The following is a 25,906-nucleotide window of genomic DNA, read 5'->3' on the forward strand; positions in this document are numbered from 1 at the left end:
TCGAATCTCTCCCTTGAGAGATTCTACATGGCTCGACGTGGGAGTGTCAGAATCAGGATTCAGGTCACAGTGGTGATCATGAAAGATTCCTATTCAAAACAGCAGTTCATAAGTCTAACAATCTATTCCAATGACAATGAGATTAACATCCTATACGTCAATCACCCTCGCAAAACTCTCCGTCCTTGGAAACTAGTAACTTGATGAACTTCTATCAACTGTAACAATACTATAAAGCAGGAGGGGGGCATACCTCCATTTGGTCTAGGTGTCCTGAGAAAACTAACAACAGACGGGCAAGAGTGGGTCAGCTAGTAATAAAACGCCTCCATAGCTAATCTGGAATCCGTGCCCCCACCGGCACCTCCAAGCGCAGGCTCTTAGCCGACCCACCCTGCTCGAGCAATCCTGGATTTCCCACACTTCCCAATTCCTTCCCTACCAAGCCAACCCTCATAACAGAAGCTCCTGGTGGGCCCAGGCAGCCGCCCCCTGCTTACAGGGCGTTCATTTCCAGCACCACACAAACGCCCCCTCCCTAGCCCCAACAGGCATCCAGACGCCCTGGCCCAGCCTAGGTCCGCAGAGCACCACCAAGTCGGTTCTTCCCTCCTCCGCTTCCTCCGAGCAGGATCCGCCCATCCTGCACGGTCCCTCCGACCTGCAGAGATGCGCGGCAGCCTGGACCAACCTCCATGTCAGAGACGCGACCCGAGCGCTGAGCAGGACCCGAGAATCGCCCAACTTTGCGAGCAGAGGCGCTGGTGCAGACGCAATGCGGAAGTGCCCTTTCCACAATGGCTCCTCTGAACGCGGTACAGCGGAAGACTACGTTTCCCACAAGTCCGTGCGAAGGCCTAGGCGCGGGGAACACAGGCTGGGGATTTGCGTGTTTCCTGTGTTTCTTCCCCCGAGCCAGTGAGGAGGGAATGAAGTCGGGAGCCGCAGCGCTGTGCCCGGCACTGGGAGGCAGGCTGTTTTTAAAATCCCGGATTCACTACAGGAGATGTTTGAATGTGAGTCGAGCCTCTGGCAGTAATGTTTATTAGGTTTGCAATTTATTGCTGGTCAATATGTTGCGTTTCAAAACTTAAAAGTATTCTTACTGTGGGATCCTATTTCCATGTGTAAAGTTCACGTTGACTCCATTTTACTTTAAAATAACTCAGCAGAAAATTATATGGAAATGACTACTATCTCTTTAAGATGATTTTTGAAACCAGCCCCATGTCCCCCCACCCCCCACCCCCCCACCCCGCTCACCCGCCCTGTCGTAGCAGATGCTCAGGAGCTTGAGACAAAATTACTCCAAATCAAAGGCTAAGAGACACCGTCCCAAAGTACAGAAAGGGTTAGGGAGCATCTTAGAGGTAAAACCCTTGGCTGGGATAAAGGAGGCCTTGGGTATAAACACACCACTACAATAAAGAACCCTGTTCTACTGTAGTAAAATAAACCTTGTGCCGCAGCCAGGGGGAAAAATTTCTTAGTGTGAACATTGGAATCCATACAGTGTAGTGCATTGCATGGTCAGGGGACAGAGAGATGATTTAGAATTGTAGAACAAGATTAAAAGTCCAGCTCTCTGGCGTTTACATGTAAAGAATTCCCAGAATCTACCTAAGAATCTTTCCATATGTCCACAAGCCCCTTCTCCATACATGAATCCATTAATCTATGGAAGAAATTTAGTTTTTGTGAGCTGTAACAGGACACCCCCAATCCCCCCCCCCCCCCCCCCCGCTGTGCGCGCGCGCCCCCACCACAACCATGGAATCACATTCAGGAGTGTGCTGACTCCTGAGCCATCATCTCCTGTTGTAGAATTTATCTCAGCATTAGGTTTTATATTTCTTCAGTTTCTTCCATCTCTCATCCTGAAATTCTTCCTGTGTGACAGTATTTTAAAGGTCAAGGCTATCTGCCTTGAACTTCCCTCAGTTCCTCTAACTTGGGATACAGATGGTTCTTTCTTGAATACAAAGATAACTGAATTATGTTCATAGAAATAGAAAAATGAATTCACCAGAATAAAGCTTGATGTGCACCATTGGGACCTCCTATGTCTTCTTAACAATATTTAATTCTGTAATGGTCATGCCAGAGACCAAAATCCAAGCCTCTATAGAAGGAAGAGTCTGTACTCACATGATAGACACTAATTCACAAGGAAGCTATATAACTTCTGAGACAGTGGGGGGGGGGGGGGGAGAATCACATAGTTTTTTTAATCACCATAAGAAATGCATGTCCTCTTCCCTGCAATGATTAAGTATGAATTTTATTAACTATTTGGTAACACAAATGCCAATATTTCTATAGTATTAGATACAGGAGAATGAATAATACAGCCCCAGTGGTAAACATGAATTAGGTTTGGAGAGGAGAGTGTAAGTTAGAAGTTGCAAGGTCTAGGAATGATTAGTGTGTACTCCTACAGGCCCTTAATAATGAAAATGCTTAGCTAGGTACTGGGTGTTTGATTTTTTGCTTTGCATCGTACAAGAGTATAGCTTCTAAAGATAACATCCGACTCCATCACCCAGATGACCACTTTCTGAGGTAACTGTTTATCCAGCATATATGTAGCAGGCATTTTTACTTTGCAATACTGCTCATGGTGGAGTTTATCTAGTGGTATGATGTACTCTTGTAACTTATGGAGTCAGCCTGGAAAGGTCCCCCTGCTAAGCTGAATGTAATTGTGTAGTCTATGATGATTATAACAGAAGAAAACAAGGAAATAAAGACTGTCCTTGCCCCTTCAGTCCAGTTACTGGTAGCTTTATATGTTCTGGATTCTATTTGAAAAGAAGAAAACATCTAAATTTTGAGGTGCCTTTTGATGACATATACAAAATATTGAAGTAAGAAATTCAGTTACAATGATTCATATTTGTGAATGAGTTCATTTGGCTCATCTCCCTTTTTAACACAGGTCTCTGTTTCTATGGAAATGAGCATGGTCACTACATATCGACAAAAAAGGACATATTATTGTAAATGTTAATGTAAATAATAAGGCACTCATAAAGTACTTCATTCTTATATGGAGATTAGTCCTCCAAATTGATAATACACAAAGATTCCCCAGAAATGAATACCCAAATGTCTACTGGACTTAAATATAGCTATAGAACGTTATACCAACACATAGGAAACACAGTCTGCTCAGTGGCAAAAACCTCTAAAATGGACCACATTATAGACCACAAACCAAGCATTTATAAATAGAAAGAAAGAAACAAATAACCTGTTCATCTTATTGGGACACATGGGAGTAAAATGGAAATGAATAGAGAGACTAACTTGGAAAATACACAATTGGTGACTAAATAATACACCTCTCTATGAACTCACTGAAGACATCAGAACACAGTCCTATAAAGAATGGCTGTACTGAGTTCTTAACTTCAATATTAGAGAAGTCTCCAGCAAATAATCCAACAATGGACTTCAAAGTTGGAGAAAAACAAGAAGTCAAACCAATAATAAATAATAAAAATCAGGATGGAAGTCATGAAATAGAGACTTGAAAAGCTGTAGCTGGAAGTTTTCCTGTGTCCCAGCTGGCCAGCGGTCAGGACAAATCTCCCACTCGCGTCCCCCAAGTAAACACACAGAGGCTTATATTAATTACAACTGCTTGGCCATTAGCTCAGGCTTATTACTGACTAGGTTTTACACTTAAATTAACCCATAATTCTTATCTATATTTAGCCACATGGCTTGGTACCTTTTCTCAGTTCTGCCTTGTCATCTTGCCTCCTCTGTGTCTGGCTGGCAACTCCAGATTCAGCCTTCCTTTTCTCAGAATTCTCCTTGTCTGCTTATCCCACCTATACTTACTGCCTGGCTACTGGCCAATCAGTGTTTTATTAAACCAGGTCTTCTCTGTTTGGACCTGGCTTTACCAAGTGTGTGCAGCATTCTCTGACCATGTGAGACAAATCTTAAATTGCCATGTCAGCCACCCTAAGTAGAGCCTGGCACTGCCACATGGTGCTAGTGGCTGGTCCTAGCCCACAGGTAGCAGACAGTAGCCACATCTCTGTATGCTGAGCACTGGTCCACCTGAGAGACTGCAGGACTCATAAGTGATATATGGTTCCTTGTCTGGGACTTTTCTTAGCTTTCTCAGGTCCTATGTTTGGATATTTGAGGCCCCACACTGGATGTCATATGTAGCAGCACTTTTCTTTGGGCTTCCAGCTAACAAATAACAATAGGGAGACTAATTATTACTTATTAAGGCTTGGCCTTAGCTTAGGATTGTTCCTAAGCATTTCTTATAACTTAAATTAACCCCTATTTTTAATCTACATTCTGTCATATGACTTGTTACCTCATCTCTCCATATTCCTGCTTCTTCCGCACCTGGCTGGCAACTGACATTCTTCTTCCCAGCATCCTCTCTGTTCCCAGAAGTCCCACCTAACTCTTCCTGCCTAGCTAGTGAACAGAAGCATCTAAAGAAGCATCCCGCACACAACTGAACTTGTGGTGTAAGGACTGGGGAAGGCAGCTTTGTGTAGAGAGAGGGGGATGTAAAGTCAAGAACTGCGGAGTGGGAAACAGGGAAATTGTGTAAGTCTCAGACGAGATGGAGCACAAACTGCAAGAATTCAGGTTAAATCAGAAGAAATCACCATAGGATTGTGACAGAATACAACATGTGGAATATGCAAAGATAAGGAACATTCCCTGCACACATGGAACAATAATAAAGCAAGACAAAGGAGATCCTTTTCTACAGAGCAAATACAAATATCTAATCACCAAGTTTAATGTCTTCCTCCCTCTCCTTCCCTTCCTCCCTCCTTTACTTCCTTTCTTGTTTTGGTTTTTTGAGACAGTTTCTCTGTGTAGCCCCAGCTGTCCTGGAACTCACTGTGTAGATCAGGCTGTCCTGGAACTCACTATGTAGACCAGGCCATAGTGGAACTCAGAGACTGGCCTGCCTCTGTCTCCGGAGTCCTGGGATTAAAGGCATGTGACACCATACTCCACCAAGTTTAATGTCTTAACAAGAGTATTTCAGTAAGAAAAACCTAAACTACATGTCAGTAACAATCGATAAAAGTTCTCAAGCAATGGAGAAGTTTGTAAACTCAGAAAACATCCACTGGATTGATTTCTTTCAGTTATCTAGTACTAAGACATGCGATACAAAGAAAAGAAGAATATGGTGTATATAAAATATGTGTAAACATTGGAGGTGCACAGTGTCATTTAAAATTGGATGGATTTGAATTTGCTCTGAAGTAGAGTGTGACTTTGAACTCATGATTTCCTGCTTGCACCTCCCAAGTCCAGAGATGACAGGGATGCACCACATTCATCTTTGGGTTTCCTTTCAACCACAGGTGTGTTTACTCTATATTATGTATCTGTAATATAAGTGAGCATGCTGCTGCATCATTTCTACATTGGAAGAAAAGAGCTATGATGCAGAAGACAGAAGACAGTGTACCATAAATAATGTAAAACACAATGCTGTCATTTGTCTACAGATTAGTGACAATAACTAGAAAATGTCTATTTTATTTATAGTCACATAATCCCTAGAAAATACTTATATTTAAGATAAGGTAGTTTTTCAGTCCATGATTTTCATGAGTCCACTTTAATTTCATAAGCCAATCTCCGGCACACAAACATTTGGTTTGACTGAAATGTGTCAAAATATGAAACAGCAGAAAAGACAGGGTGAGAAGCCTCCTATGTGCAAATCACAGGTCCCCCAAGTGAACCAGAGCTCTTCAAGTTTATCTTTTAATCTTTATGGCACAGCAAAAATATTGGGGACACTTCCAGGAGAATTATTCAGGTAGCTCTGGGGAAGTTGGAGGCCACATTCAGAGTTGGTGTAAGACAGTTCACACATTGCAGGATACAGGTAAACACAGAAGTAAAGTTGTGTAACTATAGAGTAATGTAGACATCCTGCCGGGTATGCAGGGCTACTTTTCCTCCCAAGAGACATTCAATACCTTTCCCCTCACAACCAATCCCTCCACCCACACCTACCTCACACCAACTAATCTGTGCATTAGGAAAAGGAGTCTACACTTCCTACACTACACAGTCTCTGAAGGAACGGATGATGTATTATTTTCTAGTACTTTCACTTTGCAGTACCAAGTGATTAATTGCTTAGATGATGCACAGCCAGGATGGTCCCCTTTGTGGGATTATTCAGCCCCTGTAAGGGAGTGTTAGTGTTGGGATTCAAGTCACCGGTGTGTACACTGGGGATTCCCATTCAAAGTGAGGTATCCATAAATATAACAATCCATTCCAAAGAAAAAGGAACTAACATCCAATACACCAATCTCCCTCACAGAGCTCTTGTCCTGGAAACTATGCTTTTAATGAACTTCTGTCAACTCAAACCAAGAGTCTTGGGTCAGCTATAAAGTACAAGGAGTCTAGAAACCCAGCTTGCTCTGGATGTCCTAAGAAATGACAGCAGCCATGTGATAGTGGGTCATCTAGAGAGAGCATGCTTCCCCAGCCAAGATGGAAAGTGAGCTCCCAGCAGAACCTCAGGCACAGGCAGTCAGCTGCCCCACCCTGTCCTGGAGATCAGGTCGGTGGATAGAAACAAGCTGTTTCAGAACAGTTCAGCCACCAGAAGTCTGCTGCTTTTAAAATCTGGGATTTGAATGTGAGCTGAGCCTTTGACAGTAGTTTATTAGGTTTTAGTTACTCTGGTTAAGTTTTTGTGACTATAAACCTCAGGTCTACTTATGTAGACTCTTGCTGGAGCAAGGGAAGTTCACCTTGATTCAAATTTACTGTAAAACAATGAAGCAAGAAGCTAATGTGGGACTGAGAAGTAACTGTTTCACATGAACTGAAACCAGACTTTGTGTCCTGCCTGTCATCGCAGCTGCTCTAGGTCTTAGTGCAGAAGGATGCCATGTCCAAGGCCAACTTGGACAATTTACAGACACCTCATCTCTAAGTACAAACTACAAATAGGGATAGCTAGCTACCTTAGGGGTAAAGCACTTACCTAGAATGAAGGAGGCTTTAGCTTAGTCCAAATGCTACAAATAAATAAATAAGTTCTCCTATATTGACACATTGTGTGAGCCATATGTGGATGAGACTCCATACCTGGAGAATTGGTTTTTGTGTGAACATCATAACCTGATGTTTCAGAATCACTGAACAACTGCAAAATTCTACATGCAAAGAACTCCCAGAATCTCATTAAGCATCCTTCCATAAGTGCCTTGTGCACTTTTATCCATTAATTGGTGTAATACATTTAATTTTGTTAGAGTTATGTTAGAAATTCATACACTTCTCCCTGGCTTTTCACAAACTCAGGCATGTAGTCACTGCCAGTGTTCTCTGAGCAAATGTTTTCCTCCTCTGCACCTCTCTTAAGTAGAGGGACTCAGTTCCTGGACTGAGCACTGTGTATGTACTGACTCCTGACCCATCAACCATTGTAGTGTTCCCCTAGCATTAGGTTTGATTATTCTTTCTTCTCATTGATTCTGACATTGCTCCCATGTGACAGTATTTTAAAAGTCAAGAGTTTCTGCCTTGAGCTTCCCTCAGTTCCCTCAAGTCAGAGATGATTCTTTTTTGAATACAAAGATGATCAAAAATACATTTGTGGGAATTACAAATGAGCTCATTGAAATAAAGAAGTTACATTGGCATGTATAACAATGGGATCTCCTCTCTCTTCTTAGTAATGTTCATTTCTGAACTGGTCAAGCCAGAGACGAAAGTACATACCTCTATAGAAGGAGGGGCTTATAGTCATGTGATGGACCAAGATTCTTCAGGAAGCTGTTTCTGAGCTAAGACAGTTGAAAGATCACACTGTAATTTCAATCACTGTGAGGAATTCATGTCCTCTTTCTTGTTCTATTCTTCTTTGCAATGATAGAGCATGAGTTTTATTTACTATTTAGCAACATGAATACCAGAACCTGTAAATTAGGCAAAAGAGAATGAGTAGTACAGGTAATTAAACTTTTGTGGTAAATATTAACAGTTCTGACAGGCAAGTGTTCTTTAGAACAATGTTTATGAATACTTTGTGTACTCCTACAGGCCCCCTCTAATAGAAAATTTGCAATGAAGTAATGTGTATCTGTCAATTTTGTTTCATAGTAGTTTGAAAAATTAGTATATCTTCTGAAAAATGACAGAAGTCTCACATCTCTCCCCTGCACTCAAAGAACATATTCCCTGAGGTAATAGTCATTAAGAGTCCAGCATATATGGAGCAGACATTGTCACTTGCAATGATGCTTGTTTTAATGCTCAGATAGAAGATATGTCATCCACAGACAAATCACATTTGATAAAGATTTGTTGTGTAACAATCATTTTGTACACTGTGAAGATGTGCTGCTCTCATTGGTTTAATAAAGAGCTAAATGGTCAATAGCTAGGTAGGAAGAGGTTGGATGGGACTTGCTGACAGGGAGAGAGCTCTTTGGGATTAAGAAGTGTGGAGCCACCAGGAGATGTGAGGAGATGAACTTGCCATGCCGAAAAAGGTACCGAGAATGGTAGTACATACATAAAAAATATGGGTCAATTTAAGTTATTTACAATTTAAAAACAAGCTTAAGCTATTGGCTGAGCATTTATAATTTAGTCTCTGCAGTTATTTGGGAGCTGGCTGGCAGGATAGAATATTCCACCAATGAAGACTGGACTTGGGAATTCTGCAATAGAAAATATTGAATGAAATTTCAATAATTCAAAATGTGTACAATCAAGTTTGAGAATCATAACTGTATTCCATTTGAGATAATCCCATATATCCCAGGCAGACTTCACACATCCTGTAAAGCTGTGGATAACCTTGCACTCCTAATTTTCATGCTGGGATTATGAGCCAACAATACTGTACCTGTGAAGCCTTTGTTACTGGTTTTGTTGGTAAGGTAAGGTATCTATTAGTCAGTGGTTTACAGAGGAACACAACCAATAATGTCATAAGAATTCCAGTGTTTAAAGTCTCTTGACGATATAACTGAAGCAGTTGTTTACCCCACAGATCCGACAAGATTACTATGCCCAATATGCAATGTAACAATGGGAACTTTCTTATTACAGAGGAGAGTAATAGGCATCTAGAAAGGAAAGAAATGTATAAAGAAAGACAGAATCACGGAAGGGCAAACCCAAGTCCCAGAGATTTCAATATGTGGTATCTGATGCTCATGACAGAATCATCTGGACTCCAAAGGATCTGACCCCCATCAAACCTCCATCTCTGCTGCTGAGGCACAGGTAGCCTCTCTCCTTACATGTAGTATTCTTCAGTGAATGGCCTATAGTTCAGACATCTCCAACCTGGTTGGGTTACAATGCAACTTAGTTGTCACCTTCATTACTTATTAGCAATAGCCACATAGGTACTGTTGTGACACAGAATACACCCTAAAATTGTCTGTTTCTATGTCACAATGGTTCAACACTCAATGATTCCCTGAATGTTCCATCTTAAGAGCCTACAAAAATCAGTACCCTATGGACAATGACACTAAGTTTTTGTTCTATCTTAGGCTATTGACAGGGCCCCTGATTAAAATGTCAATTGTCTTTGTGTGCTGATCCTGTGGAAACTCTTTCCAGAAGAGTATTTGGAGCAGCAAACATCCTTCAATGGCATTCGTAGTTTGGGCTCTCTTTTTCAGATGAGTTAGCAATTTCCAAAACAGACTTTTTCAAACATGTAGGCTAGGCTATGACACCTCCGGACAGAAGACCACATTTTCCCTTTTTGGAACTAATCTCTTGAACAATTACTTCAGAGTTCACAGTTCCCGTATCTGTCATATTTAACGCATGTGCCCTGTGACTTCTCATGGGACAACTGTCTACTCAACTCAGATAAGACATTAGCCACTGATAGTGAAAACTCCACTGAAGTGCATCGTCATGAATCATTGAGTTCACTGGGGTAGTGGGCTGGAGTGTGGTTGAGAGACAACAGGTACATGGATGGCTAAAAGGTAACAGCCACCTTGGGTTTTAGGCTTTGGTTTAGTCCATTATTTATTCACTATGCTCCCTAGCCTAATGCCCAAGCCTAACCTTGGGCAGGAATGATCTTATGAATCTTATAAATACCTGGTGATTTGGCATTCCTATCACTTGTTGACATCAGGAGGCTCAATGAGCTTCCCTCCAAGGAGGGAAGTGCTACACAACATACTAACGTATTTATGTTGGCCATCTTTACATTTCTTCCTGTCATTCCACCCCAATTTTTGTTCTTTGTCCTAGTCAGTGATCTGCTGTGAAGAGACACCATGACCATGGGAACTGATAAAGGAAAGCATTTAATTGGTTACAGTTCAAAGATCCATTGTCATCATGGTGGACTGCCTGAAATCATGTACACAGAAATGGTGCTGTAGGGGTAGCTGAGAGTACTACATTTGGATCTGCAGGCAGCAGGAAGAGAGATTGGGATTCTGATACTCCAAAGCCTTCCCCCAGTGACACACTTCCTCCAGTAAGACCATACCTACTTCAACAAGACAATGTTTCCTAATAATGTCACTCCCTGCTGACCAAGCACTCACATCTATGAGTCTATGGGGGTCATTCTTATTCAAACAACCACATTCTACTTCCTGGCTCCCATTGCCTTATCCATGTCCTAATTCAAAAATGTATTCAGTCCAACTTCAAAAATCCCCATAGTTTATAATAGTCTCAATATTGTTTCAAAGTCCAAAGTCTCTTCTGAGACTCATGGCAATCTCTTAACTGAAATCCCTTGTAAAGTCAAAATAAAAAAGCAGATTACATCTTTCCACCATACAATGACACAGGATATACATTATCACTCCAAAAGAGGAGAGGAGGGAGCAGAGCAAGGAAAGACTGGACGAAGCACAACCAGAAACCATCAGGGCAATTCCAAATTCTGCATCTCCATATCTGATATCCAAGTGCTCTTCAGATCTCCAGCTGCTTTCTGCATCTCCATATCTGATATCCAAGTGCTCTTCAGATCTCCAGCTGCTTTCTGCATCTCCATATCTGATATCCAAGTGCTCTTCAGATCTCCAACCACTTTCAGCTTTGTGACTGAAAAACACTGCTCTCTCTCGGTTTGGTTCCACACCCTGTTAGCAGCTCACCTTGGAAGGTATCAAAAAACTCTGTCATCTCCATCTTGGGGTCTCCAGTGAAATCCAGGCTTTACTTTCATAGCTTCATACAATGGTCTCTTTGGCCTCCTTTTAGGGACACCCCCAACACATGCCTAGTCTCAGAAACTTACCTTGGCCATGGAGGGAGATTCCAGAATCCCTTTTTTGTTTCTATTCTTGACTCTAAAGCCAGAACCACATGGCCAAAGCTGCAAAGTTCTTCTGATTCCTGGGGCTGGAATATGCCCTCTCATGCAATTACAGTTTCACCAACTTTCTGTTTTCATTGGTTATCTCCACTGCGTATGCTTGGCTGTCCTGGAACTTGTTCTGTAGACCAGGTTGGCCTGTAACGCAGAAATCTCCTAGCCTCTGTCTCCCAAGTGCTGTGATTTAAAGGTGTGTACCACCATGCCTAATAATAAGCTTTGCTTTCCTTTCCTTGCATGAGTTGGAAGCTAAGTTGGGTGAGGTCTTGCCCTGAAGTCATTACTCTCTTTATTCCATTTAGGATCAGGTTTTTCTTTAAACTTTTTATCTCCTTTACAATTACAATTCCTGGTTCTCCTTTTCTACTCAAGCTGTACATTTTATAATTTTCTTTGCTCATCTTGCTCCTTTTCATTAAAGATAAGAGTAAGAGTAAACACTAATAAGCACATGACAAGAGTCAATACTAGGTTGTCTTGAAATCTTCTCTACCAAAGCTGATAATCAAACACTCTTCAACTCATCTTCAGGTAGATTTTTTGGACAAGGACAAAACACAAACACTTTTTTCCCCCAAAATGCCACAAAAACATCTAGGTCTTTATTAATATTCTTTTCCTCAGAAACTTCTTGAGCTGGACCCCCACAGCTCAAATAGCCCACAGTACTACCTCCCATACTCCTATGACGATGACCTTTATCATCCTTATAGTGTCCAGTCACTTTTCTAGTCCAAAGTCTCAATGCTTTCCACATTCTTCCAAACAAAAGCATAGCCAGGCCTATCGCAGCAATACCCCACTCCTTGGTATGAACTTTTGCCTTAGTCAGTATTCTAGGGCTATTTGAGAGAACGTAACAACTGTTACAAAAGAAAGCATTTAATTGGGCCTTGCTTACAGTTTGATTATCATTTTGATATTGGGCATGGTGGCATGCAGATAGACATGGTGTTGTAGAGTTCTATACCTGGATCTGCAGCCAAAACAAAGAGCAGACCTAAGGGTCTGCTGCATTTGCTTTTGAAAGCTCAACCCCCACTGTAGCCCCATAGTGACATACTTTCTCCAATAAATCTACACCTCTTAATCCTTTTCTAATAGTGCCACTCACTGATGATGATGAATCCAAATATATGAGCCTATGGAGACAATTCTTATTCAAACTACCACACAGGTAAGAAAGAACAAAAGAATCTTGAAGCAGCTGGTCATGTTCCATTCACCGTAAGGAGAAAGCAGAGGGAGATAGATGAATGGTTGCTCTCAGGGTACTCTCTCTTTCTTATACAGTCCAGGATCCCAGTCAAACAGATGCTTCCATCCACACAGTCAACAGGTCTTCTGACCTCAAACTAATGAAAATAACCCCTGCAAAGGAATGACCAGAGGCTTGACTTTCACTTGATTCTACATCTCATTGTGTTAACAATTGAGATTTATGCATTACTCCACCCCTTGTCTACATGAAACACAAACACACATTTAAGAAAATATTTTAAGTTTCTTATGTGTCTCAATGTGCACACATATATATGTATGTATGTGGGCCCAAGCAAGGGTCAGAGGACAACCTTCAGAAGTAATTCCCTCTTTCGTTTTGTGGGTACTAGGGATACAAAGAGATCCTCCCAAAGAGATCATGCTAGCTCCAGGAATGATAACATTCCTTCCCTTGTCCCCAATCTTACATTCATCTCATATGTAAAATAGAATCCAAATTAAAAAATTCACAACGTACTTCATAATTTGAAGGATTTAAATGTCTCCAGTACATATCTAATGTGAGGCTCAAGACAAACTCCTACCCATAAGCTCCTACAACCTAAAAACCAAGTGTCTATTTCTACCACACAGTGACACAGAACAAACATGCAATTCTAAATCAGAATAATTAGATCACACTACAGAGGATTAGCCCCAAATCCAGAAGGGTAAATATACAATCTGATACTTCCACTTTTGATCTGAGACTTCTGCAGCACTGGTGTTGACTTTAAAGGGCTTAATGTGGCCCAACCCCTCTAGCTTCACCAGAAAGACACCTAATCTATATCCTAGGTATGTGCTCCTCACTGCTTGTAGTTTTCTTCATATCCTGTATTTCCCACCATCATACAACTGGCATCTCCAACACCTTGAGCAACATAATAATTTGGTTTTTATAACAAATTGATAACATCAATCTTGAGTGAACTGCATGATTCTAACACCTATTACTTGTTTTTTCCAGCACATCAAACAATGATGTCACATTAATTCTAAGCAATACCTCCAAAGTTCCAACATTACGAATGTACACTAATTCCCCTCTACTCATTAGGGAAGGTGAAATACTTTGCTATATTCTTTGCCTTCACAAAATGTTTTCTGCTATAACCTCATTTACTCTTATGAAGTGCATATGTTGGACAAAGTTACTACTAGAATCATATGTAGAAGGTTTCTACATAACATGAATTCACTTGAGGTTAATCAAAATCAAGTTTAAACTAAAAGTGTTACACATTATTTGTATCTGTAGGTTTTTACAATGAAATAAATTTCCTGATACAAAGGTGTGTCAAATAACCTACTGTTGGAGTTTGGAGTAGTTTCTTTTAAACATGATTTTTTAGATTTGAGTTTCATTTGCTTTTGCAGGAGTCCTCTACACTAAGGTGTTCAATTGACAATAAAAATCAGTAAAGTCTTTATAATATTCTTTGTAACAGTGGGGCTTTTTTTTCAGTGTGAATGCTCTAATGAAAGTTAAGGTTGAACAACATCAGAGCCTTGTGACATTGTCTCAAGTATGAAGGTTCTGATGATAACTAAGGTATAAAGAAGAGTGGGAAGCCTTGCCCCATTCTTTATTCAGTTTGATTTCTGTTGGTGTGATGAAAGTCATGGCAAGCAACTACATAGGAGAAAAAATGGGTTATTTCAGCTCACAGACTGCACTTAATCATTCATGGAACCCAGGGCAGAACACAGCTGAAATCTAGAGCAGCAGGTGGAACAGAAACCATGGTGGAATGCTGCTTTCTGTTACCATCACTCTGGCTTGGTATCAGTCAGCAACCTGGGATCACCTGCCAAGAGTGGCACATCCAAGGTGCATTGGCATCTCCCAGTGGTCTAGGTTCATCTACATTAGTTAGTATTCATGACAATGCCCCACAGACATGCCCATGGGTCAGTGAGATCCAGTCATGTACCTACTTGAGACACCACTACATAGTTTATCTGTGTGAAGGTTATCAGAAGCAAAATAGGGCATAAATAAGTATTTGCAAAACTTATCAATATATGTTCTTTGGTGTTGATAATGATTAGAAATATTATTGAAGACTATTCTGAATTATTTGGGCTTATCAAGTTTCTCACAATTTGGAGAACACTTCTGATATGATAGCCAGGTGAAGACCTTGCCACTATCTTAGCATATAGTGCACTTTACCAACATGAACACTATGATGTGGGTACAGGCATGAAGAACATCTAAACAACTGGCCATAGACCATCCAAGTGCAGAGACTCATCTATGATTTTCTTGATGTGCAGTAAGGAATGAATGATAAATAAAAACCTTCTTAATACTCTTCACATTTGTATGATTGTTACTCAGTATGAGTACTTTCTTTTGTTTAAGGTTTGAGGCGCTTTTAAAGGCATTTCACACTCTTCACAGTTGTGTTGTTTCTCTCTAGGACAAATTCTATGGAGGTCAGAGATGTTAACTGAAAGATAAAATTCACCGTATTCTTCATATGTGTATGACTGCCCTCTATTGTTAATTCTTTTGTGTGGGTAAGGGCTGAATGATTCCAAAGGCTTTACCACATTCCCCACACTTAGAGGGCTTCTACTCAATGATTTTTTTATATCTTTTATGGTCTGATGAAGTGTAAACATTTTATGAACATTTTATGATTTGCACAATTTCACTCCAGTATGAACTACCATGTGTTGAGAAATATTGGACAGCTTATTTAAGGGTTAGCAACATTTTCATACTTGTGGCATTAATGTCCAGTATGAATTATCAGGTATTTCAAAAGTTCTTATTGAGTACAAAAGATCTAGGCACATTCTTCAGACTTGTGAAGTTTCTGTCACATATGAATTTTTCGATGTTGCTTAAGACCAGAAGACTGGTAATAGCTTTTGCCACATTCTTCACACTTGTAACGTTTCTCTCCAGTATGAATTATCCGGTGTTTAGAACGTGCTGTAGAACTTCTAAAGTCTTTGCCACACTCTTTACACCTGTAGGGTTTCTCTCCAGAATGAATTCTTTGGTGATCCTTAAAGTTTTTAGTATTGTTGAGCACTTTTCCACATTCTTTACATTTGTAAGGGTTCTCCACATTGTGAGTAAATTTGTGCTGACTTAAGTATGATTTTGTAGAGAAGGCTTTTCCACATTCTTCACACTTGTAGGGTTTCTCTCCAGAATGGGTTATCAAGTGAGTAGAAAGAATCCGGGAAGTCCTAAAAGCCTCGCCACATACTTCACACTTGTAGGGTTTCTCACCTGTATGAATTCTCTTGTGTTCAGAAAGTGATGATGGACAATGGAAGGCCAGGCCACATACTTTACATTTGTGGTGTTTCTCTCCTGTATGAATTCTCTTGTGTTTAGAAAGTAATGATGGACAATGGAAGGCCTTGCCACATAATTCACACTTGTAGAGTTTTTCTCCTGTATGAATTCTATTGTGTTTAGAAAGTAATGATGGACAACGGAAGGCCTTGCCACATACTTCACACTTGTAGGGTTTTTCTCCCGTATGAATTCTGTTGTGTACAGAAAGCACAGATGGGGCACAGAAAGCCTTGCCACAGACTTCACACTTGTAGGGTTTCACTCCTGTATGAATTCTCTTGTGTTTAGAAAGCAATGATGGACAATGGAAATCCTTGCCACATACTTCACACCTGTAAGGTTTTTCTCCAGTATGAATTCTCTTGTGTACAGAAAGTAATGATGGGAAACGGAAGGCGTTTCCACATACTTCACACTTGTATGGTTTCTCTCCTGTATGAATTCTCTTATGCTTAGAAAGTATTGATGGATAATGGAAGGCCTTGCCACATACTTCACACGTGTAGGGTTTCACACCTGTATGAATTTTCTTGTGTACTGAAAGTAGTGATGGAGCACGGAAGGCCTTGCCGCACACTTCACACTTGTAGGGTTTTTCTCCGGTATGAATTACTTTGTGTTTAGAAAGTAATGATGGAACACGGAAGGCCTTGCCACAGTCTTCACACTTATAGGGTTTCTCTCCTGTGTGAATTCTCTTGTGTACAGAAAGTAATGATGGTGCATGGAAGGCCTTGTTACATATTTCACACTTGTAGGGTTTTTCTCCTGTGTGAATTCTCTTGTGTTCAGAAAGTAATGAAGGAAAACGGAAGGCCTTGTCACATACTTCACACTTGTAGGGTTTCTGTCCAGTATAACTTTTCCTGTGTTCAGAAAGTACTGATGAAAAATGAAAGGCTTTTCCACTTCCTTGACATTTGAAGGGTTTTTCCCTAGTATGAATTCTCTTGTGTTTATTAAGTAATGATGGACCATGGAAGGCCTTGGCACATAATTCACATGTGTATGGTTTCTCTCCTGTATGAATTCTCTTGTGTTCCTTTAGTAATGATGGGACACGGAAGGCCTTTTCACATTCTTCACACTTGTAGGGTTTCAATCTTAAATGAATTCTTTGATGCTTACTAAATTTTGATTTCCAATCAAAGGCTTTGCCACATTCTTTGCATGTGTAGCATTTTTTCCCTGGTGAGTAAAAGTTGAGAAATGAATGAAAGCAGAGAAACATTCTTTATGTTTCCAGTGCTTATTTTTTAAAATAGAAACATTTATATATACTTGCATTTTCCTATATAAATAATAAGCTACATTCAACTTTCTATACCTGTATTTAACAAAGTCTAATTTAAAACACATGATTAGTGGAAATCATGTAATCTTCCATTGAAGGAAGAAGATCATGACAACATATAACATGAAAACAAAGGAATATTAATGAAAGTCAATCATGTAAGGAAGGCATAACATCAACAATTAAGAAAATCCTTAACACAATTATGCTACTAGAAATTAGCCCCTTAAACAAATATAGAAATTTTATAACTACATAAAAACAAAGTATAAAAGTAGTCAAACTTCAAAAACACCTGAATAAACTATATGTGCATACACACACACATATATATAATATATATATTATATATATATAATATATATATTATATATGAGAGAGTTGGTTTTTGAATTATCAAAGTTGGGCTGCAGAAGAAGACAACTGTCCATAATAACATTAAATAATACACTTCAAGATTCAAGACAGGAAATTTTGCGCCTATCTTAGGAAGAAAATAAATAAATACCCATGTTAAAGTTTCCTTAGAAATAACTGAGTTTGGCTGTCACTGTAAAAACAAACTAACCTCACTGTAGGGAAAATGAAGCTTAGGAGACTCAGATCATCCTAAACATCTGACAGATAGCTCCCTTTGACAGGAGATCCTTAAAAAATTATTCCCACCAGAACACTGTGTATTAATGCTCAAGAGAAAGTCTGGCTTTCTGTTGGATCTCTGAACGTCCACTCTGTCCTCTGTCCCCCTCATTTCTACATACCTGCTCGCATAGCATCTGCTGTTTGTCTCTTCACATCATAAGGCTCTTGTCTTTGCTCCAGAAATGTAACCAGGTATGGCTTACAGGAAGCAAGACCTATTTTTGGAAAAGAGAGCAACATTGTTAATGTGTACTTCTGAGGAATAACATGTCCTCCCTGAGGGTATATGTATAAGGAATAAGAAGATACGATAAGGATCATAGAGGATTAGCTCTTTATGTGTTACATGAAAGCCACATCGGAATGCTTAGGAAGAATTTAGAATTTGCAGATCCTGAGCTTCATGTCCCTCAGTTACAAGGAAAAATAATAAAACTAAAGTGTGTGACAGTCTCTTTAATGTGTACATACTCTGCTCATGCTACTTACTTTCTAATATTAGCACTAATATAAAGAATAATTTAAAAGGTAGAGGGGTGTTATGAATATAGGAAGAAATGAAATAGTTCTGAGGTATATGAATAATCTTAATTATCCTTAAAAGTAGCACTATGAACTTCATTGTTGGAATAACAAGCTCCAAATGAAATATTCTACAAAGGGAGGAAGTTTCACACTGAAGACATCATGGAAATGATCCTCACCCAGGAACACAAGGTTGTTGTAATTCTCCAACATCACATCTCTGTACAATTTCCATTGAGCAGGGCCCAGGCAATCCCACTCCTCTGCAGAGAAATAAATAACTACATCCCAGAATGACAGCTTATCCTGAAATAAAGTAAAAAGAATAAGTACCACACACTGTGTTGAGTAAAATTGTCAGTAATAGTATAACTAACAAAAGGCGACATGTACTTCTGGATACAAGCCCAGAGTGAGAGGAGAGATAAAAGTATTTCAGATATAAATAGAGTAATAACCCTATAATACTTCTGATGTAGTATGATGATGTTACATAGGACTCATCATTAAGGAAATTGAATGGCAGAAGAGCCTAGAAACTCCTAGGAATATTACACTTTTAAGAATCATAAAATAGTGAGTGCATCTATAAAACAATATGTTGTGGCTGGAGAGATAACTCAGCAGTTACAAGAACTGGCTGCTCTTCCAAAGGACCTGGGTTTGATTCCCACATGGCTGCCCACAACTGTCTGTAATTCCAGTTCCAGAGGATCAAACAATGCCTTACAGATGTATATAGCAAAACAACTGAGCTGGAGAGATGGCTCAGCGGTTAAGAGCACTGACTTCTCTTCCAGAGGTCCTGAGTTCAATTCCCAGCAACCACATGGTGGCTCAAAATCACCTGTAATGAGATCTGGTGCCCTCTTCTGGCCTACAAGGAGACATGCAGACAGAATGATGTATATATAATAAATAAATCTTAAAAAAAAAACCATACAGATATGCCTCAGTTAGGGTTTTTATTTCAGCAATGAAACCCATGACTAAAAATCAAGTTGGGCAGGAAAGGGTTTATTGGGTTTACACTTCCATAGCACTATTCATCATTGAAGGTATTGAGGACAGGAACTCAAACAGGACAGGAACCAGGAGGCAGGAGCTGATGCAGAGGCCATGGAGGCATTCTGATTACTGGATTGCTCCAACTGTTTCTTTCTCTCTCTCTCTCTTTCTTTCTTTCTTTTTTTTTATTTATAACTCAGGGCCACCAGCTCAAGGTTGGCACCTCCGAAAATAGGCTGTGTCATGCTCTATCAATCACTAATTAAGAAAATGCTCTACAGGCTGGCCCACATCCTGATTAAATAGGAAGCCTGAAGTGGTTTGAGAGCAAATGGCCCTCAAAGGGAGTGGCACTATTAGGAGGTGGAGCCTTGTTGGAGTAAGTGTGTTCTTGTTGGAGGAAATGTGTTACTGTCGACAAGGACTTTGAGGTCTCATCCACACTGAAGCCACACCCAGTGAGACAGACCACTTCCTGTTGCCTGCACAAGATGTAGGACTCTCAGGTACTTCTCCAGCACCATGTCTGCCTTCACACCATCATGTTGCACCATCAATGATAATGGACTAACCTCTGAAACTGTAAGTCACCCCAATTAAATGTTTTCCTTTATAAAAGTTGCTGTGGATGTGGTGTCTCTTCACAGCAACAGAAACCCTAACTAAGACTGAAGTTGGTACCAGAGACTGAGTATTGCTGAGATAGCCTGACCATGCTATTGTTTGAAGATATATGGACCTTGGGACTGTGGATTAGAGAAACCGTTGAATGCTTTAAGTTCTGCTTACTGGCCGTATTAGTAAGAACATGGAAGACAGTTGTGCTTAGTGTGATCAGATGAACTGTGGGGGCCTAGCTCAAGAGGATTCAGAGGAGAAGAATTTTAGTATGTTGCCTAGAGATCATTCTTGTGATATTTTGGTGAAGAAAGTGGCTACATTTTGTCCTTGTTCACCTAGGGCTAAAGTGAAGAGATTTAGATTAATACCTCTGGCAGAGGAAATCTCTAAACAGCCTAGTATAGACTCTTTCATGTGTTTATTAATGTTCACGCTTATACGAATTTAGAAAGAAAAGGAGCAAGCTGAGGAGAAAAGGAGCACCAGGCAGTGGAATGCTGCTAAGCCCTGTGATCAAGGAGATAAACAGATTAAGAAATGGACTAAATGGAGTAGTGACCTCAGGGCAAGATTGCACCCAGCTAAATTTCCAGAAACTAGTTTTCCAGCTAGTTTGTCTTTAAGTCTTTAAAGAGAGACTAAAGTAATATAAGAAATATAAGCTATGTAAGGATAGGAAATATTATAACACAGGGAGTTTGGACCTTATATGGTGCCTTGTTAATTTTGAAATTTTTAAATGCTGATAAATGAATTGCAGTAGCTAAGTGACATTGGATTACAGAAATTGCTAAGTTAAGACAACCTATATATTTTAGGAATGTCTTAGCTTCAAAATAGAAGACAGAAAATATGTTGCACTGGAGGAGAGGTTATATCTTTATTTCCACAGGAAACAAGTAATGGTTCTTGGCAAAATTAATGAAGACCAGATTTGATTGGGGGAGACCTCCTGAAGACCTTGGTTACAGACATGAAGAAAAAAAAAACAAGAAAAACTACAAGACAGGTGATGTACATGCCAATTCCCTCTACATGGGAACAGCTCTGAGACTGGATAAGACATGATAAATTTTATTGGCTACAGAGTCATAGAGACTTATTACTAGATGCCATCCTTTCATATGGCATGGATAGAGGTTTGGTTATACAATCCAAACAGACTTAGAAAGTTAACAGATGCCTTTTATCTGCTCAGAGAACAAAAAAACACCTTTAGATGACTTGTGCACACCATACATTCCATACTTGTGTTAATATACACTCACACATATTTATGCACATATACACACAGGTGTGTGTGATAAGTGTGTGTAACCTTTAAAAGATCATGTGTTTTCAGAAGAAAAAGAACCAGACACCAATGAAGACAAGTAGTCCAGGTGTTCCAGTCTCTTAGAATGCTTCTGTTGCAGTTTCTTCAAAATTCTACATCCAGAACAATTTCAAAGCTGCTAGCTGAGATGGTCTAGCCTCACAGACTACTTCAACCAAGACTTCAGATGAGCTCTGCACTTTCCCCTCACAGAGAATAAACAAAAGTAATACAGCTAGCTCTCCTAGGATGTGACCATTGTCCCAATTTTCTCAGTGTTGTCTAGAGATGCTGTTGCTCCCAGACAATAGGAAGTAGCCTAGAGAACACAATACCCACATTCCCAAGAGGTGGGGTGGGTAATCTTCGGTCAATTGGTGGGTTATGGATGTGTGTCATCATATAGGGGGATGGTTACAAGTTGCTACTGGTCATTGTCAGGAAAAACAAACAAACAAAGGAGATTAGATTCTGGGATATCTTTCTGAAAGGAAAAGTGGGGGATTTGATATAGAAATGAAGGGATAAAAGGGTGAATTGTTGAGTCTACTTTTGAACAACCACTAGTTTCAAATATTTTACATTGTTGTTTTAGTATATTGATACCAATTTAAGGTTACTTTTGTTATACTGTATATGTTTCTATTCTTGTTTAAGGTATTGTACCCATACAGCTCACTCAAAAATATAATGTAAAGTTCTAGTCTATAGGCAGAAGTTTCTGTCCCTCCAGCAACTCCCAAATACCCAGCAGCCGCTTCCCAAATTATTGACTTGTAGGCTTAATATTAATTATAAATGCTCAGGCTTATTACTAACTAGCTGTTATGCTTAAATTAACCCATAATTCTTATCTATGTTTAGCCACATGACTTGGTAGCATTTCTCAATGTAGCATTCTCATCTTACTTCCTCTGCATCTGGCTAGCTACTCCTGACTCTGCCCTTTCTCTTCCCAGAATTCTCCTAGTCTGGAAGCCCCACCTATACTTCCTGCCTGGCTACTGGCCAATCAGGATTATATTGAACCAATTCTAGTGACAAAATTTACAGTGTACAAGAGGATCATTCCATAGCACTAGTCCTTGAAAGCTATTTACGATAATAAAGATATACAAGTTAGTAGTTAGTCACCTATAACAATCATACTTATAGTCATGTTAGGTATGTTTTCAAGGTCAAACAGAGATACATTTCCAATAAATAAATGGTCTTCAAACACTTCAAACACCTACAGAATATGCCATTTAAAATGTTTTAATAACCTAAGGCTTTTCATGACAGTGAGGCATGTCTACTCCTGAGAGCACAAATTTATTTAAAAAGGGAGGATAGGCATCCTCCATATGTATCCTCCATACATACTCTATGTGGAGTTTGCTTTCAATAGGGCAAAGCTAGTCATTTGGGCAAGAAACTGCCCTTGCCTTGAGTGTTGACAGTATGCTGTCCAAATTGGACAAGAAGGACACAAAAAAGGTGGTTGCCAAACTTTGCCAAGACAAGGTGAAACATTCCTTCAAAAATTCCTACTTTGCAAAAAGTCTATCAGATAGCCTAGGCTTGTAGGCTGAAATTGGATGCCATAACATTGCAGAGGAACCTTGGGTTACTGCCCAGGAAGCCAGATGTCTGTTGTTTCTAAAGCTTTGGAAGTTGCTTTCTCTGCACTTCCTGTTTAATCGGGTAATATATCCTTCTCAGATCTCTGATGGAGATTGAAAACTAGATAGTTATACAGCCTTCTTTGTTATCAAATTCAGAAGAAAACTTACATAAAAGGTGTAAAGTTTATAAGGTTGAGAAACATCAAAGCATAAGTTTTTAATCTAAGACAATGTTTTTAGGTCTAAAAAGATATTCTAGGTTGGTAACACAAGTTATGATAAAAAGTGAATTAGGTACAAAACTTTGGACTCACCAAGACAGGATAGATAATGGAGTATTTTCTCCAAATTTTTCAAACACTAATGGACTGGACATTGTGAATGTAATTCTTACCTGCTAATTGTTCTTATTGTATATAGATTTATTGTGTTAGAGTTTAAAAAAATTTCCCTTTTATTTAGACAAAAAGGGGGAAATGTTGTGGGATGTTTGTACACTGTTTGAAGATATATTGCTGTGATTGGTATAATAAAGAGCTGAACAGTCAATAGCTTGGCAGGAGGTATAGGCGGGACTTCTAGGCAGAGAGAGAAGAAGTGGAAGATGAATCCATGTATGCAAGAGACATTAAGAGACACAGAGAGGAAACAGGAGGTGGGAGATGGAAGAGAGGTAATGCCACGTGATAGAAGGTAGATTAACATAAATGAATTAATTTAAGTTATAAGAGCTAATTATGATAAGCCTAAGCTATAGGCCAAGTTTTCATAATTAATAATAAGTCTCTATGTTGTTAGTTGTGAGCTGGTAGTCCCAACAAAAAATTACTGCTGCAGGATGCTGTGAAGGTGAAGCCTGGATGTGGTGGTATTGTGTTCCCCAAAATATTGTGCATGCTAATAAACTTATCTGGGGTCAGAGAACAGGACAGGCACAATATTAAACACAGTCAGTGGTAGCACACACCTTTAATCCTAGCATTCCAGAGGCAGAAATCCCTCTGGATCTCTGTGAGTTCAAGGCCACATTGGAAACAGCCAGGCATGGTGACTCATGCCTTTAATCCCAGAAAGTGAACCTTTAATCCCAGGGAGTAAGGCAGAAAGCAGAAAGATATATAAAGCATGAGGACCAGAAACAAGAAGCATTTGGCTGGTTAAGTTTTCAGGCTTTTGAGTAGCAGTTCAGCTGAGATTCATTCTGGATGAGGACTCAAGAGGCTTCCAGTCTGAGGAAACAGGCCCAGCTGTGGAACTGGCAAGTTGAGGTAGCTGTGGCTTGTTCTGTCTCTCTGATCTTCCAGCTTTCACTCCAATACCTGGCTCAGGTTTGATTTTATTAATAAGACCTTCTAAGACTTTTGCTACACCTGGATTGCCTTGGAGACCCCAAGATGTCGGAGATGCCAGAGGCATGGGATACCTGCTGAGGAGAGCTGCTAACAGGGAGTGGAACCAGCCCAAGAGAAAGAAGTATGTTGTAGTCAATAAAGCTGAAAAGAAAATGGAGATCTGAAGAATGTTTTGACATCAGACATGGAGATGCAGAGTTTGGAATTTGCCCAGCTGGCTTTTGGTCTTGCTTTGGTCCAGTATTTCCTCACTTTCCTAGCTGCTCTATCTTTTAGAATGGTGATTTATATACAGTGCCATTATATGTTGGAAGTATATGATGTGCTTTTGGTTTTGATTTTTATAGGGGATTACATTAAGAGATTGCATTAATCTCAGAAGAGACTTTGAACTTTGACTTTAAAATAAATTTGAGACTGTTATAGACTACGAGCACTTTTGAAGTTGGACTGAATGTATTTTTGCATTTTTATATGGCTACAAGCCTTTGGGTGCTAGGGCATGGAATGTGGTAGCTTGAAAGAAAATGCCCCCAAAGGGAGTAGAACTATTAGGAGGTGTGGTCTTGTAGGGTAGGTGTGGTGTTGTTTGAAGTGTGTCACTGTGGAGGCGGGCTTTGAGGTCTTATATATGCTCAAGCCACACCCAGTGAGACAGACTACTTCCTGTTACCTGAAGATGTAGGGCTCCAAGCTACTTCTCAGGCACCACATTCGCCTGCACATCACCATGTCACACCATAATAATAAGGGACTAAACCTTTGAAAATGTAAGCCATCCCATTAAATGTTTTTTCTTTATAAGAGTTGCCACAGTCATGGTGTCTCTTCACAGCAATAGAAACCATAACTAGCCAGGTGGTGGTGGCACATGCCATTAATTCCAGCACTTGGAAGGCAGAGGCAGGTGGATCTCTGAGTTTGAGGCCAGCCTGGTCTGTAGAGCTAGTTCCAGGACAGCTAGGGCTGTTACACAGAGAAACCCTGTGTTGAAAAAAACAAGAAAGAAAACAAAAAATGAAGAAAAAGAAAGTATAACTAAGACAGCCCCCTTAGGGAGTGGAACTATTAGGCAATGTGGCCTTGTTGGCATAGACATGGCCTTGTTGGAAGAAGTGTGTCACTGTGGGGGTGGGCTTTATGGTCTCCTGTGCTCAAAATACACCCAATATGGCACACAGTTGCTTTTGGTGCCTGAGGATGAAGATGGAGAACTCTTAGCTCCTTCTCCAGTACCATGTTTGCCTGTATGCTACCCGCCATGACAATAATGAACTAAACCTCTGAAGCTGTAAGCATGCCCCAATTAAATGTTTTCCTTTATATAAGAGTTGCTGTGATCATAGTTTCTCTTTACAGCAATAAAATCCTAACTAAGACAAAGCCAAAATTCCTAACACACAAAGGCCAGTGAAAAACACAAACAACATCAAAAATAAGCAACACAATGACAATTAACAATCACATATCAGAACAACTAATGCCTTCCATTGTGCCATCAAAAGACAAAGGCTGGGTGAATGAATCAAGAAACAAAATCCATCTTTCTTCTGTCCCCAAGAAACACATTTAAGTGATGTCCTTTTTTT

At 39.9% G+C, this 25,906-nt stretch overlaps 1 protein-coding gene and 1 long non-coding RNA gene across 4 annotated transcripts in view; one reads left to right on the forward strand and one right to left on the reverse strand.

Annotated features, from left to right (window-relative positions):
* LOC128113352 (zinc finger protein 728-like) overlaps positions 1–25,906 on the reverse strand; it is a 44,739-nt gene that overhangs the window by 13,376 nt on the left and 5,457 nt on the right. Inside the window, exons 2-4 of one of the 3 annotated variants that reach the window (XM_052742958.1) lie at positions 18,594–18,720; positions 18,009–18,104; positions 15,492–17,141 (exon numbers count right to left, since the gene is read on the reverse strand). In XM_052742958.1, the coding sequence (XP_052598918.1) occupies positions 15,492–17,141; positions 18,009–18,104; positions 18,594–18,720 (1,873 nt within the window). Of the gene's footprint in view, positions 1–661; positions 912–15,491; positions 17,142–18,008; positions 18,105–18,593; positions 18,721–25,906 lie in introns of those variants that run through there. The other 2 variants (XM_052742956.1, XM_052742955.1) reach the window with 2 other exon arrangements.
* On the forward strand, positions 903–24,750 carry LOC128113363 (uncharacterized). Its single transcript, XR_008219424.1, has 3 exons — positions 903–1,016; positions 19,623–20,004; positions 20,936–24,750. It is a non-coding gene; the product is annotated as an uncharacterized LOC128113363 (long non-coding RNA).

This window comes from Peromyscus californicus, unplaced genomic scaffold, assembly GCF_007827085.1.
Source record: "Peromyscus californicus insignis strain IS unplaced genomic scaffold, ASM782708v3 Scaffold_18__1_contigs__length_77618521, whole genome shotgun sequence".
Taxonomy (NCBI): Eukaryota; Metazoa; Chordata; class Mammalia; order Rodentia; family Cricetidae; genus Peromyscus; species Peromyscus californicus.